Below are 20294 nucleotides of genomic sequence, written 5' to 3' on the forward strand. Positions count from 1 at the left end.
TTTTGAAATTGGTCTTATGCCAGGGTTTGGTAATGGTTTTTGGCCTTGTCGCATCCAGTTAAAGGTAGTTGGAGGAGTATTTAATCAAAGACGTGCTGTTTTCATTGATGACTTAGCTGCCAGAGAGTTTATAGATATCTTTTTATGCTTAGCAGTTTTTAGTGGTAGTTTTTCCAGGTGTTGAACCAATATATCAGATTCCTGTATTTTTATCTTTATTGCAGATCAGGTTAGCATATAGCGCAGGCTTTGTCAAGTGCTTACTTCGCAAGTACTGGGTGCATTAAAAAATGTCCTTTTATAGGACATCGACTGATGTTAGTGAGGATGAGATGGGTGAGAAGGACTTGCTAAACTCTTCTATCTCAACAAAATCGCATCCACTTCCATATCGAAAAGATTTCCTAGCTATGGAGGCTGCAAAGAATCCAGTGAAGAAAAAGGCTAAGCAAGTTCTGGATCCTGTACTGCTAAAAAAGGACCTGCTACTTCTACTCAGAAAATTTTACGAAGGAACAACTGCGAGTGCTGTTATCTAAAATGGAGCCAAATAGATTCAAAGAACTTTTTGGAGTAAATTTGCCCGTTTAAAAGCAGAATCAGATTGACCGGCGAGGTGCGGAGCTTCCTGAAAATGGTGGCGATGAGAAGAAAAAGCTGAAGCCTGATGGAGAACCTACAAATGAAACCTGGTAACTTTGACATGGAATGGAAGCAGCCCAAAATTCCAGCCAAGCAGCCTGAAATTCCTGAACCCATGGAAGTAACGCAATCAAACATATTTGATACGTTAGTAGCAGGAGTTCCCGAAAGCGGCGTAGGAGGAGCAAGTGCAGTAGAAACGCCCCCTCCCCTAGTTTTTCTAAGCGAAGTGACTGATTGTCTGCTACTAGATGAGCTGCTGCAGAAGTGCTGTACAGAGGCATACGATTCCAGTGTTAAGAACAGGAGCATTCATGTCCATGTAAACAACTTGACAGATTACAAGAATGCTTTGAAAGTGTTATGTGTCAAATCCATACCCTTTCACACATACCTACTCCAGAGCGAAAGGAACATTCATCCAATTTTAAAGAACTTACCGTCCTGTGTGAAGGAAGAGGCAATCCACAGTGATCTTGTGGGCAGGAAATTTCCTGTTGTTAAGGTGAAACAGTTTGTTAGGTCCAGAAGAGTGGTGCAGGAGAAGCTGCCCATTTTCTTTCTTAAATTGAAGAGAAACGCAGAAAGTAATCAGATATGTCACGTGAATGATATATTTAATTTCGAAGAACGCGTGGAAAAATACAATCCCAAGAAATAACCATTGCAATGTTTTCATTGCCAGGCGTATAGACACTTTTAACACCTGTGTAATAATTCAGAAAGATGTGTCAAGTGTGGTGGTCCGCATCCCAGTAATGCATGTTCAAAGAAACTAGAAGATATCCCCCACTGCAATTTTTGCAGTGGGGAACATGTTAGTAGCTTTCGTGGTTTTTGCAGTTTGCAAAGTGAGATAAGAGTAGAAGAGGCAGAAGGCGCAGCGACATTAGATTCCTGAAAAATCAATTGCTAATTTCCCAGAACTTGTAAAGGTGGACGATCAGCCGGCGCAGAATTCAGGAAGAGCCCGCTACAGTGATAGCGCTAAGGGTAAGCCCAGAGCCACCACCAGTGCCTTAGAGGAGATAATTTCATGAATCTTCGGTTCTAAATTTCAGGAACTTTTCAAAACTCTGTTAAAAATTTTCAGGTTTTTTCAGAGCACCAACTTTCTTAAAAAAGTGAGTTCCAGCCTACAAGCTGTCCAGAAACTTATGGATTCTGCCGCAAGATATTAAACTCCGGAGGTAATGACAGTTAATTTCATCACTCACCAGCTCCACGGCATTCAGGTTAACAGCTTTTCGTTCTTCTAATAACCCTACTATTCAGAATTTTTCTCTTTAACATTAAAGCTGCTACTAATCTCCCTTAAAATTGTTCCTAAAGTCAAAATTCACTGAGTTATTTAAAACATATTGTTAAAGATGTCAGCAAGTTACTTTGTTTTTATAATTCGCAATAGCAAATTTTTGTTCTACACAGGGTAGTGCATACAGCACAGGCACCCGGGTGTCTTAAACACCGTTTCACTGAAGATAGCATACATACCTGAAATATCTGTAGTGTTAATGTCCAATTTATAGGATCTTAACAACAGTTTCCAGATGGGTGGGGCTGAGGTAGTGGCAAGTTTACAACCAAATCTTTTGAAAAAGCAGGACTGATGATATGGTATTAAGAAAATATTCAAATTTACTGTAAATTTAATGTTATTTGATTCTTGCCTCAATAACAACTTTGCTTTTTGAGAAATAACTGCAGAAGCTTGTCTTCTTTTGTGGGGGGCTGTCATAAAATTAGGAGGATATCTATTGTTTTCTGGGATTTATTTGTAGTAGACATTTATATTCATTTTTCTTAAGTTTGTGTAGAACAGAAATCTTATCCTTATTTTAAGTAAAAATAAAAAGTAGCTGTTTTATACAGATGGAACGGAAAGTAGTTATACAAACTTATTGCTGGGTTGCCAATTGATTCGTGATAGATTGTAGTCTGAAGAATATCTCCATTTCACAAAATTAAGAACTGAAATTAAATGCTATTGTTGACTACTCTTTTAATTGTAAAATGCAGGTTGAGGAAGTTTTCTAAAATAAATTAAAACAGAGCTTTAACTTCATTTTCTGAATGTTTCCATAGGGCAAATATACTATTCACACATACCTCTTTCAAAAAGTAGACTTTTGAAGAACAAAATTTTGCACATGTTGCATATAAATTTCAGACAACATAAGTGACATCGATGCTCCAATAAAGAGGCCTTTTTATTGTTTGCAGGTGAGCCCTCTTCTTCTAAATAGTGTAAAAGTATGACTGAAATGAAAGGGTTAATTTCATAGATGTTGGTAATGAATTTAGATGTGATTAGTTTTTTAATCAAGTTTTACATAAAGTCATATGGGATTCAAATAAAGGGATGATTGGAAACAAGGATTTGGTGTCGATAATCAATAGTAATGTTGAAACTCATTACTTTTGAATTTGTGCATGAAATTCGTTTGTAAAATGTACACAAATTCATTACCAACATACACGAATATTTACATTTCATCCATAATTGTATACTGTTTAGAGGCAGTGTGTAAACCTGTAAACGGTAAAATCTCTAAGGAGCATCAGTGTCACCTATGTTGGCTGAAATTTATAGCTTTTTTCATGCACATGAAAGGAGAAGCCATTGTAAATTTGTCTTAACCCTTTAACTGTCAAGTTATTTTGATGATTTGGGTACACAAATTGTCATATTTTTTTATTGAAAAAATCAAATGTTTAGTGCAAAATAAAATATACTTAAGTAGTTGAAAATTGATATTTTGAAGTACATGGGTAAAATTTTTAAAGACTTGTAGCCACTGCATATTTGCTTGAGGTGGCTGCCACTCAACATGGCAGTTGTAAAATTCGCTTCTAGTGGAGCATTTTTTTCTAAAAATGAAAGAAATTAACTATTTTCTAAAAAATAAATAAATGAAAAAAAAAATAAATAAATAAAAGTGAATACCTATTACTAGTTCAGTAATTCAATCTTGTGTGGTACAACTGGAAACACTTTTCCAAGCACAAACCAACTCCACAATCACTACACCAGAATCATGTTTCCTTCCTTATCTTTTTCCAATTTTTATCCTTTTTCGAACAACACACTTTGTACTGTCTTGCAGGCTCACGTTTCGCTAGAATAGGAGGAATATGGGAAATAAAATGTCGTTCAGTAAGACAGGCAGGGTTATCTATTGTAGGTGGTCTGCTAACATTCTTTTGTCCAGAAGCTGCATCATCATATTTATGTAAAAGCTCTTCTACAACTTGGATTAAAAATTCTAAAAATGTAATACGTTTCCCAACTACATTTTTATAGAGCAAATATGAGTTCCAGAGTACCTTGTCTAGTAAATGTAAAAATATCTTTTTATAATATTTTTTCTGACGTTTTCGGATTGTTAGATGAAAGGATATTTCCTGATGACAGTGATCTGCACCACCCATAGTTAGACTGTAGTCAGAAACAATCTTCCGCTTGAGTATATCTCCATTTTTTTTTTTTTTATTTTTGAGGCTGACCATAGAAGTATCATGAATACTGCTCATCAAACACACATCCTTCATCTTCGGTTGAAGAATCTAAATCATCTATATAACGTTTCAAAGAACTGGACGCCATTTTACAACAAAAAGATCCCGTGCACATTGAACTAAAGAACTTATAACTTCTAACCTTTGAAATCTTCAGTAAAGTGCTGTCATCTATTGAATTGAGCGCACATTAACTTTTCCCGAGATACATTTGGGTTTGACAAAGAGATGAAGTCAAAATAAACGTCTCCCGATATATATTTGGGTATAACAATACGATGCACTCAAAAAAAAATTTTCTTGAGTAATACTCGGGCGTGACATTTTCAAACATCAGTGCCGTGCCCGATATATATTTGGGTATAACAATACGATGCACTCAAAAAAAAATTTCCTTGAGTAATACTCGGGCGTGACATTTTCAAACATCAGTGCCGTGCCCGAGATTATCTGGGGCATGACAGTTAAAAGGTTAATAATCATATATTATTTTGCATGTATATTTGAAAAGTAATGTAAGTGTCTATATTCCTCATTTTCATTAATTTTGCATAACAAAATATGTGAGTAAAAATAATACAAGACCACTGAGTTCGTGAAGAGGAAATTTTTTATGGGACAGGAGCATAAAATTAAATTTCAGACTAAAATTTGAAAATTCACATGTAAGACATATTTTTTAATTAACCTACAAGGTATTTTCTCCCTCTTTCAAACATGGCTTCTTGGTGTAACAGTTAGCACACTCGATGCACATTTGAAGATCCAGGTTTGAGTCCCAGGAAGGGCATTGCACCTTTTTCATCTACTCCTGCTTTAAAAAAATGACTCTACAGTGGCACCCAAACTAAGAAAAGATGGTGGATGATGACTTTTTGCCACCAGGATTTAGCCATTCGGTTCCCTAATTACCAGTAGCCCTTTAAAAGGTACATATTTAGCCATTGGTTTCCCTAATTACCAGTAGCCCTTTAAAAGGAATATACAAGGTATTTTCTTTCTTTCTGCATGCCTATGGGGTATAACAGTAGTGCACTTGGCACATATTCGAAAGGTCTGGGTTCGAGTGCTGGCAAGGATATTGCTCATTCTTTGTCTCCAGCATCAAAATAACCTAATGACTGTACAGAGGTGCCCGAGCTAAAAGGTGGTGGATGATGATTTTGCACCCCCAGGATTTGGCAGTTGGGTCCCCTAATCCCTTTAGAAGGGGGAGTATATAAGGTATTTTCTCCCTCTTTCAAGCATGCCTTCGTGGTGTAATGGTTAGCACACTCGGCACATATTTGAGAGGTCCAGGTTTGAGTCCCGGCAAGGGCATTGCACATTTGTCATCGTGTCATGCTGTAAAAAACGTAATAACTCTACAAATCATTTATTAATTTTTAAGTAACATTTTTTTTTTTTTTTTTTTTTTTTAATTTCTTTGGGTTTTACAGTACAATTTATTTATGCTTTTGAGAAAACACATGCCGTTTACAGTCCACTGTGCACAACTAAGAAGTCTTTGTTGCATACAATGTAATGAGTTTGATTTACAGAAATTTCAGATGTTTTAATGCATGAAAATTCTGTAAAATATGAATCTTTTAATTTCTGGTTTGTAATTTTAGCTTCTTAGTATAAGGCAGCATAATTCACAAAAAAAACTTCCAGCTGAATCACAATTTACAAGATACTTGTGCTACATTCTCACTGTAATCTAAGCGAATGAAGCCAAAGCAAGGTAATGAAGTCCGTCACTGCAGAGAACTAGATTGCTGAGATTAATGATCAGAGTTTACTGATTTGCGATTGGCTACTCTTCAAAACCAGCAATGCATTCAACACGTGATGCAGGTAATGGAAGATGGGGACATCAGTACTTTGATCATATTAAACAGTTAGACAGGTGGAGTCCCATGTTTCCCACTGTGGTTTGGCAAGGAATGCAAAGGAGTTTTAGTATGAGTAATGTTAGAAAAAAAAAAAAAAAACTGCACATTGCTATAGGGAAGTACTGTGCAACTGTGAAAACATGATGTCACGAACATTCAGCCAGTCACCAGATGAATTAGTTGATGATTCCATCATGCATACTATTTTCCCCGCCCTCTTTCTGTGAAATCTGTAGTTTTTTCCATATTTTCTATATCTCATAGATTTATAAGAATTTCCATAGAAATTACAGAGAAAACATCATGATATCTGATTGACCATAATCTCACATTTTTACATAAGGCAGTAATTAATTTTTATAATTATAAGATATACCTTTTCCTATATAAATATCTTCACAAAATATATGTTTCTTATAATCTGTAACATTGTATGATTTAAGAAAAACTGTATTTTGAAATGCTCATTTGATTCTAAGCAATCATTTTAACACTATGTGATTTAATTATGAAATAAGAAACATATGGTATTGTTTATTGCTCTTCTTTATTATTTGAATGAAATTTCAGTATTCTTTGAATAATGTGGTAATGCTTTTTAAAGCAATTAATGTAATGCTTTTTAAAGCATTACATTAATTGTAATTATTCTGAATAAAATTGTAGGCTGTGCTTCTGCTATTTTTCAAGCAATGGTGAAGAAGGTAAATTATTCAAAATAATTCTCTCTTTTATGCTAGTATTTTAATTTTTATGCATGCAGTTATGTCAAGTTTTTTTTTTTTTTCTTGTTTTACTTTTGTAAGTAAGAATATTTAATGTGTTTTAAACGATTCTGCCTCTTAACTATCTGCTATAAATTCTAACTTTTCACATGTAAATAATTTCTTTTCTGTAGTTCATTTTTATTCTTATAAATACTCTTTACAGAGATATCCTTTTTGCATTTAATATTAAATAAAAATTTTCATTATTTATTGAGAATTTTGGATTTTTTTTTTTTTTTTTTACATGTTTTTAAAGAAATTGGTTTTAATGTTCACACTCAGTTATTACCATGTGGTTTTTATTTCAAAGGGAGTTCCTGTTCGACTTCATTATTTTTTACCTATACTTTACTACTACTGTGAAAAAAAATCTGTTGCAGGTAAATGGAATTTTTTTTGTGTTTGAAATCAGCTTTAGTATTATATTTCTCATTATACTTATTTTTAAAGGATGAGTTTGATTAAATTCTTGGTTGAACAAAATTTTAAACATTGACATCTACTTAGACTCATGCTATCAATCATGAGACATCTACTTAGAAATATTAAATATTTTAATGGAATTACACTAGCTGAATTCATTAAAATCATGCTAACTGTTTCAGACAGTTGGCCACACTAGTGATTGCTATTTTAAAGAAATAATATAGCGAATATAAAAAAAAAAAAAAAAAAAAAATTCCACTCTTAATACTCTTATCTGGTATTCTAATAATATGCTGCTTTTAAAAAATTTGTATATTTACTGTTGAATTTTATTTGGCATAAGTGCAAAGAATGTTTAATAATAAAGACAACAAAAGTTTGTTAGAGCAAGAACAAATTCGTAAACTGCAAACTAGGAGAGAGCATAAAAAAACTTTAACAAACCCTCTGGTGTGAAGTTAAAATTTGAATCGTTTTAGATTCTCTTTCCCCATGAGTATGTGTGTGTGTCGCAGAACAGAATGGTATTAAAGCTGCTTAAAGATAAATCTAGATTTTGAATCAAATCATTTTTTAATCATATTTTATAAGAATCAAAATATTTTGATTGAATGATTGAAGTAATGTGAACCTGCCATATGGTTTTTGTTACTTTTAGAATTCATGGAATGATCTAAAAATTTATTGTGATTATAGCTAAGAATTTACGTTAAATAAAAAATGGGATTGTTTCTCCAATTCACATCTGTAAAAATATGAATGTTCATTCAGAGATAAAAAGAGAAAGTAAATTTTGAACCTTTTTAATCCCAAATTTTTTAACTTTTCTGAATGAAAAGTAAGGAATTTAGCAAAAATTTTTGTTGGTTATGTTTGTGTAAATAATTATGAATTTTGTATGCAAATACAAAATTTCTTTGGATAATACCCATGCAGTGGAGAAAAATTCCTAGAAACTCTTCACCATGGATTGTCAACTGGATTCTTTTCTTATTAATTTTCAGCTGTGAAAGAAGTCTGTTTGGATATAAATGCAGTTCTTTTTGTTAAAAAAATTCTTAACTAAGAGTCTCTTTTTTTTTTTTTTTTTTTTTTTGGACATGTACAAATAAAAGTGAATCAGATTTGTATCTTCAAATCTTTGAATTAGATTTATATCTCATTGTAAATTAATTAGCTCAATCTTACAGGTTTTCTGTAATAATATTCATTTTTAATGGTAATAAAAATAATGTTAACTCGAACTTCAAATGGCTGGAATCTTGAAGGCTTCAAATGACTGGAATCTTCATAACACGGTATTTTCAACAAATAAATAATTGAAATGTGTTTGCGAAAAATTGCTTTGGAGGAAGCATGTAGCTTGCAGGCCACCAGTTTGAGACTGCTGTTATGTATCATTGTTGTTCTGTATAATTCATAATGGCTATAAATGTTATATATATGCTACTTAATATGCTATACATAAATTTTGTATAATAGATTTCTGGTATATTTTTAAGACTAAAAATGACGAAATAAAATATTTGTCTGCAATCGCGTATTCATAAATATATTATAATTTTCCTCCTTTCATTTCTTTCTTCCCTTTTTCCTCCCCTTCAAGTAAAGCCTTCTGGGGTTTATCTGTAAGTTTTCCAGATTTTTACAAATTTAACCTCAAAATAAAAAAAAGCATATAAATGGAGTGCCACAGTTCAAATATATTGCTCAAGGATCAATTCCATTTAATATTGGAAATTTGTTTTCATTTTATTTGAACAGAGTTGAAAAATAATATTCTGAAGATCAGTGCTTATGTGCACATGGGATAGAGATTACGTGTAGAAGTCTTAGACACACTGAATGTGATGATTTTCCTTCTGTGTGTGTGTTCCATTATTTTGGTTATGTAGTTTCTGTATTGCAGATATTTCTTGTGCGTAGTTACCCAAGATGCCTTAAAAGTCAATACTGAATGAAATTTCTTATAGGAATAGTTGAAAATTCCAATAAGAGTTCCAGCAATGATGGATGGTTGAGTGCTCAGTAACTAATTCTTACAACCAATAGGGTTACAGTTATGCCTTACCTCTCCTCTGCGGCCATGGACTCCCATGGAAGGTCTAAAGTTACAAATCTCCCATTTTTGTATTTACTTATTCATTCTATAATTCTTAATACATCCTTGATAAACTCATAAAAAAAATCAAATCTGAGTTTATCTTTGCCTATATGATAGAAAATTATTCTGTTCACATATAATACCTATCTATTCGCATAGCTATCATCTGTGATAATACATAACATATGTCCTGTGATATATATGTAACATATGACATATGTTCTTGATAATAGATGTGGGCATATTTTTAACAATCTAATGTTATAGGTATTTATGTATTAATAGTATTTGATATTATTAGCTTTGTGTTACTTTTTGTTCATAGCTATAGTTGTTGTTTATTATCAAATTTGTTTAGTTATCAAACTTCTTAAAATTTTGGAATTTTTATTTTATTTTAACTGCAGTCTTTAAATCAAAATATTTTTTATTATTGCATGCATCTATATAGTAATAATAATTTTGTGTATATATTGTGTTTTAGGTATTTACTGGGTACTAAAGAATATGTTTAAAGTTGGTGTTTGTGCAGATTTTTTGCTATATGCTCGATATGTTGTCCCGTGTGTTGGAGTGTCACATCATCCAGATGATATAATTTCTAGTATTCAGGTAATTTTAGTAAAAACATGAAGCTACAGAGGGTGTTCACACATTTTTAGAATAATTTTGGGGCCATTTAATTAATGTTTAAAATCTAAAGAATATTTTTTTAACTGTTCAGTCTGATAGCTTTTTTCCCCTCTATTCTATAAATCTGCTTTATGATTTTTATGATAGAAGGGCATTTCATAAAATTTTCAGAGGTATTATTTCTATTCGTTTTCCACTACTTTTCAGAGTTTATTAATCGTAGTGGGTTTGCACTTAAGAATAGCTCTTTTCAAGAGACTAAAGGCACAATAGTCCATAATTCCCTTTAGGGACTGTTAGGAGACCTTGTAGGGGAATTTTTAGGAGCCTTTCTAGGAAGATGTTGAAAAGGTATATATGCAATACTTGTACCATTCTTAATTTTTTTAAGGAAATGAGTGGTACTTTTTTGACGTATGACTTGTATCTTTGTCTTGATGAAGTTCTACTCTGTAAAAGTCATTGGGTTTAAAAAAAAAAAAAAAAAAAATTCTTCTGTAAACATGAGTTGTAAAACTTTCTCTTGATAGTATTTTTAGTTAATTTTAAGACTTTTTTCCCCCCCCATTCTTCCTATTTTCAATTTTTCTAGGTAACGAAATCCTGTGACAACCATAAACCCCTTACTGAAACTTTCTTTGCTTTGTTGGAATCATGTTCGTAAATTTTTTGTTCATTTTCAACGATAAATTGACCATTTTTTGTTGCAGTCATTTAGGTAAACCCATGCTTCATCAAAGGTCACAATGTATTTCCATTTATTCTGTGCTAAATAATTTTCATACAGGGTTCTATATATTGCTGTGCATATTAAGTCACATGCTTTGGAAAAAGCTGATGAATATTATGTTTTTTTTTTTTTTTTTTTTTTTTTATTATTATTTTTTATTTTTTAAGTTGTAAATTTTAGTTTATTATTCTATTTATTGTTGCTACAGATGAATTTAAAGACTTTGCAATTGATTTCTGCATCAGTGAAATTTCTCTTGTTGCCAATGATTTAACTTTAGAAACATTAGAAAGAGAATGTACTTTTTTCAGGTATTCGTTTGGGATCTTGTTTCGATATAGAAATAATGATTGATGGTTTTTCCCTTTTTGATTAATAATGTTGCTTATTTGCTTTGCTTATGTACTTCGAAAATTGTAATACCATGCATTTCACAATGTTGTCGAATTTTGGAATACGAATATTTCTCTTCACATATTGCAAAAACATATCCATAGCTTGTTTATGTGCAGCATTTTGAAAGAATAAAAGTAGCAGATGTTATTTCTCATTTCAGGTAATAAGCTATTGCCAATTTTTTTTTTTTTTTTTTTTTTTTAAATCTTTCTCAGAACAGTTCTAAAAATGTGTAAACACTGTCAGTATTTGTAGTACTCTTATTGCATTGAAATCTATCAAATATCTTTGTTTATTGAAAAAAATTAGTACTTAGGTATTAAACACATGTGCTCACATATAATCAACAGTATTTTGACATCATTTTAGGGGTGAAATATATTTTCTGAATCAGCAGATTGATTAAACAGTTTTTTTTTTAATTATTTTTTTTATTTTATTTCCAGTGAATATTATTTGGCAGTTGCATTTAAAATCACATCAAACAGACTTTTTATTCTGCATAATTTGTTTTTCTTTTAATATAACAAATAAACTTTGCAAATTAAAATGAAAGTGACTTCCCTTGAATCAGTTCATGGATCTTATGCTAAGACTTTATGTGATAGTTGTTGCCTTTATGTGTTATATTTCCATCATACTGTCCCTGTTATGCATAATTTCATTTTGTGAGAATTTGAACATTCACAATTTTTTTGGTAAAATATCCTATGCTTGGTACAGTATATTACTTCTGCTTCATTTCTCAGCAGATCTAGTAAATGCATGATCCAAAATACTGTAAATTTGTGAGATGAAGGAACACTCTTCTGAGAAACTTTCATAGGAAAAGGTTAACCATTAAAAGATGAAATATGGTCAGCACTTGCTCTAGTTTGTCTGAAATTGGGATTGAAATTAAAAAATAAGCTACCCCCATCATCCATAGTGAATGAGGAGAGCAGCTAAATATTCTTTGCTTGTATGTTTTATTTTCATTCCTATTTTTGCTATTGGGAGAAAAACTACTTTGAGCAAATATGAATGTAACAAGTTGAAGAGCAGCTATGGTAACAAAATGAAGAGCAACTGATTCGAAGAACCAATTCACTTTATTTATGAATTTATTCTCATACCAGGAAGTGGTGTTGTAACCTTTTTTTACAGTTCAGGAAAGCTTTTGTTGGAAGCATGCCAGGAATAGAGATTGTTATTCATTCACAAACTGAGTTATTTGCATGAAAGCATGCCAGTAAAGTTTGATTTCCATTTTAGGGAGAAAAGAATGTTTATCATACCATGTTAAAAATGAGTTTAATTTTAATCATTTCCCAAGATTTTGAAAATTTTATATTCTAGAATTTTATTGTTAGTTCTGTGTAGAAAGGAGATTTTAGGGAATCTCAGAACTACAGTTGGAAGAAATCAGTTCAGAGAGATTAGCATTTGATTGAGTCAACTTTAATAAAATGTCTCAATCATTTCTTTTCACTCTACATTCCAGCCTTGCTAACTAGCCCTCTTCCCGCTACTTATTCTTTCCACTCTTCGCTCTATCCTTGCTTTGTATTCATTATTCCAGATTTTTTTTTTATCAAGGGTATTGTTAATAAGCAGTGAGTCATTAAAAAGAACTGACTGATTTCAATGAGTGAGCCATTCTGATCCATTCCCATAAAAGAGTAGTTTTGCCCTGCTCTAGAAAATAAGTGTAATAATTTGAAATTTCCTATGTCATACTGTTGGGTATTTTCTCAAAATTTTTATTATGTAGCCAGTATTCATGCTTTAATTTTATTGACTGGCTACTTGCGTGGTCAGTACCTGAAATAGTTGTAATATATTAATGAGTCCAGGTAGTGGGATTTCATAAAGCTATTTAATAATTATAATAATAAACTACAAGTAGTACTTTTTTATTACACTAATTTAACTAATCATTCCTATCCAAATAATTCTAAATTTTAGGTACAGTTGAGATTATATAATTAGCGGTGCTGAATGCTATATGATTTGTGTTACTACTATTTTAAAATTTAGTTCATTTCGAGTCAAGTATGAAGTTATTACTAACAAGAAATCCAAAATTTGTTTTACTCTAATTAAAAAAAATATGCATATTTTTAAATTTTTCTTAATTTTTGCTAATTATAGTTTTATTTCAAAAATAATAAATATTATTTGCTATCTGACTAGACTGTGAATAAGTAGATGGATTAAAAAGTTTTTTTTTTTTAAATTTCAGGAGACTGGACAGCCAGTGTCGACTGCTGTTGACGCCTTATTTGAGTTTTACTGCTATCAGGGAAAATTGGATTATGCTGTACATCTAAGTAATATTTAAATATATGTAGATTTTTATTTTTAATTGCATTATATTTGCTAACATAATTATAGACTTTGTAGCAGCTCAGTTTGATTTAGAATTTAAAAAAAATTGATTAATTTTATTTTTGATGTTAATGATATTAATTTTTTTTCATTTATCAAATCCGTACATAACAAAGCATAATTGCATTCCTTTCTTTTTTTTTTTTTTTTGGTGGCAGATATGTTTAGCATTATGTGGATATGTTTTAGCAGTAGTTTTTTTATAATTGTGCAACTAATAGATTCCCCCCATATGTTTTTCTTGATTGTTCAGGTAATCTAGATTTTTGCTTTTATTCAAGAAAAATAGTTTTCATTTGGAAACTCCTTTAATTGAATCATGAGATGAAATAGTGAGAATCTTGTTGGGATCATTTGGGCAGTCAACTTAATAGTGCATATTATTTGAATTATCAGCTAATGTAGAAAATTCAATAAAATATTTATGAAAATGTCTTGTAGCAGATAATTTTTATTATTATTTATTGGTCAGATCACCTTGTAACTAATGCCATCTTTTTATATGGGACTTGTTAAACACATTCTAATGTATTTAAACAAGTGATTTTCACAGAAGCGTTTTCTAATTATAAGGACTTATTTGAAGTATTGCTCTCATTTTAGCCCCTATATGGGGCTATCTGAGGTTTGTAGAATGTATAGCAAAAGCTGTGAAATGCTTGCATAAAAACAGTTGCATTAAAGTTTCATTCATATAAATTCTGCCTTGCAAGTATCCTGATACTAATTTATTTCTTTAACACCTCTTCATGAAAATGGCAGTGATAGAAAAACTCATTAGACACATCATGCTTCAAGTATAAAATGCAATAATGCAAACAAATTTTGTAAAATGTATGGAGAAAGTAATAACACTACTTACAAAATAATTTGATATTTATTAGCTTATTATGTCTTCACTAGCATAAAAATATCTTTTTTATTTCTCCTTAAAATTTTTTTCTTCACTGCTCTATTCTAAATATAAGACATTATTTTCCTTAAATTTTTTTTTCTGTAGTCTATCTGACATGTAAAGTTTAATTCTTAGAAACATTTGATCATTATACCCTTTCTGTAGCTGTTATATTTACCCTTTTACTATAGCTTTTTATATTTAAGACATATTTACTGATTTTAGCTTAATTTTACTTATACAAACATATTTTCTGCAACTTTATTTTTTCAATTTAAAGTGGGATAGATGTAAAATTACTTCAAAGGTTGCATGTTGTCATTTGAAACTCCTTTCTTATGATAAATTATATCTTGTTTCATTGTATGCACTTCAAACTGACTAAAATTTTAAATCCAAATTTCAGAAGCAGAAAAATAACTTTTCTCCCTTATTTGTTTCTTCATACAAACTTTGTTGGGGATAAGTAAACAAAGAAATGTGTAATTGAATGTTATAGCTGAACACTATTTTTACTATCATTCATTCATATTAGATATTGCAACAATGTATTTTCATTATTTTATTGGATATAGTTTAAAAACTTCACAGAGAAATTATTTTTTAAAAAACAATTACTGCATATTGACACAAATCATGCATCACTTTACAGAGTCTTCTTTCTGAATCATTTTGTGTTGCCTTCAGAGTATTATACAAAAATTTCAGGTTTTGGACATTTATCCGTTTTTTAAATTTGGGAAATTTCTTTTTAGTATGACTGATCAGGGTGTCTTAGTTTTGCCAGTTCATAAATTGAACATTTTTTTCTGAAATGGTATTGCTCAGTATTGCATGACATAAGTGATAAACATGCTTTTCTCCATGCTAAATGTGTTATTAATATGCATCTAAAAACTACATTTATAGAATCTATGGTTTATAAGTCACTTTATGAATTGTAATAATAATAAAAAAAAAAAATACAATTTGAAATGACTGCTTGTGAGAAATGTTTAGAAAGAGAAATATGTGATGGAAATCGGGGAAAATTTATGTCATTTTATTTAAAATAATTTAGGGTAGAATTTAATCGTTTAAAAAGGCCAATATAATGTTTGTGTCTTTTCCAGTTATTTGAAAAATCTGTAAAACCCAGCCAATGTTAAATTTACTTCCCAATCTTAATTGTGTTATTTATCATGAGTTTTTTTGTTGATCTAAATAGTTGCTCTATTTAAATAATCTTCAATTGATCTGACTGAGAAAATGCCATCCTATAAAGATGTGAAATCACTGTCATGCAAATTGCTAGTGCATGCAGATATGCCAATTATTGAAATTTCCAGCTAATCAAATGTACCATGTGAGTGCTATAATTAGAAGTGTCATAATGCTATAAGCAGACAACTACTATTCAAGACATTATCACAGTTTCCAAAAGGGCAGGATTTGTTATCACTGTATTTAGAGAATGAGTACAGAGTGTTGATGCCTTTAAGACTGGAGTTTCATCAAACAATTATGCTGACTAAAGATTTCAACTCAGGTCTTCTTACCATTGTTTGATTCTTGTACCTTATTGTGGAAGAAAAGAAATAATGATGCTGCAGGTATTATATAAATCTGAAGACAGTAATCCCAGGAAGGAAATTGGCACCATCATAATGAAAAGCAGTTTCCAAGAATAAACATTCAAAACACATTAAATTTATCAAATAATAACAATAATAAAATGAAAATAACAAAAATATAAGTTTAATATTATATAATAAAAAGAGTCAAAGCAAAGTAACCTGTATTTTTTTTTTATAATTACACATCGAATTATTCTTGAATCTAACCATACATATTATTATAAATCATTTTGGCGGCCAAAAATCTTGACAGCTTTAAAGTGCAAACAAACAAGTCAGTGCACTCTCTGCAACATAAATTCGTTTAAATATGAATTCAAGTGTTTTTGGGTAGTTTCATGGTGTTTTTTGTTTCTCCATTTTGCCAAACCCTACAATCATTCTATATTTTGTGTATGTGCACCAGTTTCAGGATCCAAAAAATTATATCGGTGATTCACTTTAAAGTGTTGGAATCCCACTGCTTCCAGTTCGTCAGTTTTGTAACTTTTCCATGAGTCTGAGAAACCTGTAGTTTCTTCTGCAATGTTGCTCCTAATTATAGCCATTAGAGTTATTTTCGATTACATTCTGATTGGGAACCTTTACGACGAAACATCTCCAGAGTCCCCCAAATATCCATTGTTCTGGAAGAATACAACCGATTTGGTTTTTGCACTTTGTAAAAAAGCTCTCATCTATCTCTACAATTTTGTTCGGACCTTCTATTTGTTTTGAATCATGTTGTAGAAGGCTGTGAGTGCACACTTGCCTCATATAGTTGTTCCAATCAACAACTGTCTTTCTTGTTAAATCCAGATCTTTTTCTTCACATTCAATTGATACTTATTCTTGTGACCAGCAGTAAATAAACCGAAGGGCAGTCAGAAATGGGAGTTTTGAGCCCTCCAACTACGTGCCTCTTTGAATAGCTACTCTTTTATCACACCCCTTTACGTTGCACCACCATTGCTTATCAGTTTTGATATATAATGCAATATCATGGCCATTAATGCACATTTTCTTAATAGAAATGATTCCATGCTCTTGAAAATATGCCACTGCACTCTTTTCGGTGCTAGGCAAATCCCAAATTCAAATCATTTTGCAGTATAGTAAAGAAAGCAGTATATTTCAACAAGCTAAAGAAAACTAACTCACATTGTCAAGGATTACACAGTTATTTGCGGTTATTGGTGCAGAAGCTACTTTTTAACAATAATATTGTGTTTGGTGAAAAGAATTGATGGGATAATCCCAAAGTACCAAGTGAGTTCTGATTCTTTTTAAATAGCAATATGGAGATAACGTGAAACTTTATTTCACCCAAAAAACATCATGGAAAGACATCATTTTCCTTGAAAGGGAGTCGGTCATGATGCGAGTAGTGAAAATGCTGAATGGCCACACAGACCTCCACATTGACACATAATACATTTACATCTAAAAGATACAAAGATGAAGTCCTTGAGCCTTATGTTCACCTGTTTCGAGGTGCTGTTGGTTCTGGATTCATATTCACTTGCACTCCTTGTCACTGTGCAATCCTGTTCGACAACTTCCTTGAAAATGAAATTATCCAACACATGCAGTGGTTCGCTCACTCTCCTGATCTTAATCCCATTAAGCATGTGTATGATGTGCTCAGGAGACAAACTACAGGCCTTTCGTGCCCACCAAATTCCGTTCCAGAACTGAAAAGAGCTCTCCTTAATGCTTGGAACTATTCCAGACCACAACTCTTCCACATTCTCATAGCACATATGAGCAATCATTGTGCAGCATGTGTGCCTACCAGAGGTGACCACACACCTTATTAAACTGCTGAATAACCTTTTTGTTTAAACTTTTTTTACTAAAGTATAAATTATTTGTTTGTGCTGTTTTCTATCAAACTGTTTCTTTGGATAATAAAAGTAATTAATATCTTTCTTTTGCATTGTTTTCTTACGTTGTAACTGCATTACACTCGCATGTCATATTTCCTGCCTTTCTGACCTAGATTTCCTTAAATATTCACATAAACATCAATTATGCTTAACTTTTGGACATCAGTGTAGATGCACAATTTTTTTTAATAACATCAGAATTTTTAATTATATTTGGAAAGATGTATAGAAAATGCTTGAAGAAAAAATTAATTACATAAAGCAAAGGAAATTTTTCTTCACATGGATGTTTATGGAACTATTAACAAATTAACTGTGCAGCATTATATTTGCATTCAAAATTGCAAATACAATGCTGATTTTTGTTTTTTGATGTCTAAATTAAATTCACAGTGGTTCAAAAACTAGTGAGAACATTGATTCGTTTGTTGGAGTAAATGAACCTAGAAAAATAAATAGAGGCAAGGAAACAAATAAGCACAAATATCCAGAAAATTTTAAGTTAAAATTTCATAAATATTTTGTAATTTTATAAATATGTTGAATCTTTTAATATACAGTTATTCTCATATCTTTTTAAAACCTACGTAATAAATTATACATGAAATTGTCTGTTACTCTAAACTACAAATGCTATTTGATTGAGATTTCAGTAGTGATGTTTTTAACAAATATTTTTTGATTTTGTAACTAAGAAACTAAAATTTGCTCAAGATCTTTATTTTGTCATACTTGATATATCTTCAAAATACAAAGTAGCCTATATCTGCAAAAAATAATTATAAACATTATAAATATAATGTAAAGTGAAGTAGGAAGAGTTGGTATTACAACTTCAGGTATAAGTGGGAAGAAAAAAAATTATTCATAAGTTGTCTGGTATGGTCACTCTTAAAAATGAACAGCTACTTTCTTTGCTTACTTTCTTAACTTCTTTTCATTACAGCTACTTTCTTTGCTGTGTGTTAGCTTATCCATTAGTTCTTGTGGTAACAAAATTATTGAACTATGCCTTGAAATTCCAAGAGAATGCTAGATGTAGGCTGCAGTAATGCAAGTCGGCATCCTAGTGTTATATATGTTCCTAGTGCATAGTGTTATATATGTTCCTAGTGCATATATGTTTTGTCAGGTTTAAATCTGGAGAATATACAGGGTGCTCCATCTACTGGATTCCTTTGCTGTCATGCTAGTTGATCTTTTGTGCAACATGATTTGCATGAGTATTATCATTCATTAGGAGGAAATCATTATTGATTATACCTCTGAACAATTTGAGATAAGGACCATGAATCTCGTGTTTGTATATTTTAACATTAACTGGCACTGCTAAAAATGTGTAGGCCAATGTGACTATTCAGAATGGTACCTGGTTACACCATGATTCCACCGCTTTTGTATTTATGCTTTTTGCAATTGTTTACAGGCTTATTACGTGTATTCTACTGCCTTCATATTCTAACATGTCTGCAATCACGTTTCAAACAGAAATGAGAGTCATCTGTAAACAGACTTCGGCTCCAGTCACAATGATCTCTGCACCACTGCAACTGGCATGTTTTACAGCATGCTTTAGTGGTACATCGGTTATAAATTTTTTGCATACAGTCCTCTTTTCCACAACTTGTCACTCTTGTTTTATTTGTTAATAGAGTTTCTATAGCTGCACTGAACTGTCTTGCTATCTGGGTTGATGTCATCTGTGTATTTCATTATGAATCGATGCCAAATAATTTTCTTAAGCGGCCAGCCTGTAGTGGCACATTTTTTGGCCCTGACCTGTTTGTTTGCATACATCACCACAGTTTTAAACAATTTTCGAATTTCTGATATGATGCTTTTCGCTACTTCAAGTCCATACAGAGCTGTGCCAGTTTCTGTCATTCTTCCATATGTGTCATACTCTCTCAATCGTATGCATAACCTCACAGTTCATCAGATACTTTCTCATTGATTTTCTTAACATGAAAATTTTTCCCATCTACCTTAACTTTTTGTGAAATTAGAATCTGAAGTATCTCCTTGAAATTCTTTATACACGTACTGAAAGAACAGGTGCAAAACCTTTCCCTATTTCAGTGTAATGAAGGTGAATCCCGCTATTGATCTTGAGGTACAACCAACCACTTTTCATTACATTTCATGTAATATAATTAACATAAACTTTTTTTAATAGCTCCTTTAATTTTCCCCACCTGCTTTATTGATAAGGATAAAATATAAATGTTTCAAAAATGTGTGTTTCTAATTTAATGTTAACTACTTGAAAATTTTTAGGGAGTTGATTTTATACTTAAACTTGTTTTTATTAAATCTGTTTTAAGTTAAATATTAGATTGTGTTTAATAATTATGATGCATAGTACATAGTTATGTTTTATTCTTAAAATAATATTGCAAGGGAGTTGCATAGATATTTGTTTTAATTTATTCAGTTCTATTTGGTGATAAA

At 31.3% G+C, this 20294-nt stretch overlaps 1 protein-coding gene across 1 annotated transcript in view; it reads left to right on the forward strand.

The window, feature by feature from the left end:
• Positions 1–20294, forward strand: part of LOC118186010 (leucine-rich PPR motif-containing protein, mitochondrial-like) — a 202506-nt gene that overhangs the window by 47566 nt on the left and 134646 nt on the right. Inside the window, exons 11-14 of the mRNA XM_085827326.1 lie at positions 6705–6742; positions 7116–7185; positions 9820–9947; positions 13319–13406. Of these exons, the coding sequence (XP_085683452.1) occupies positions 6705–6742; positions 7116–7185; positions 9820–9947; positions 13319–13406 (324 nt within the window). The remainder of the gene's footprint in view (positions 1–6704; positions 6743–7115; positions 7186–9819; positions 9948–13318; positions 13407–20294) is intronic.

This window comes from Stegodyphus dumicola, chromosome 11 (assembly GCF_044657685.1).
Source record: "Stegodyphus dumicola isolate Sdum_Otavi_A_Nest chromosome 11, ASM4465768v1".
NCBI classification, from domain to species: domain Eukaryota; kingdom Metazoa; phylum Arthropoda; class Arachnida; order Araneae; family Eresidae; genus Stegodyphus; species Stegodyphus dumicola.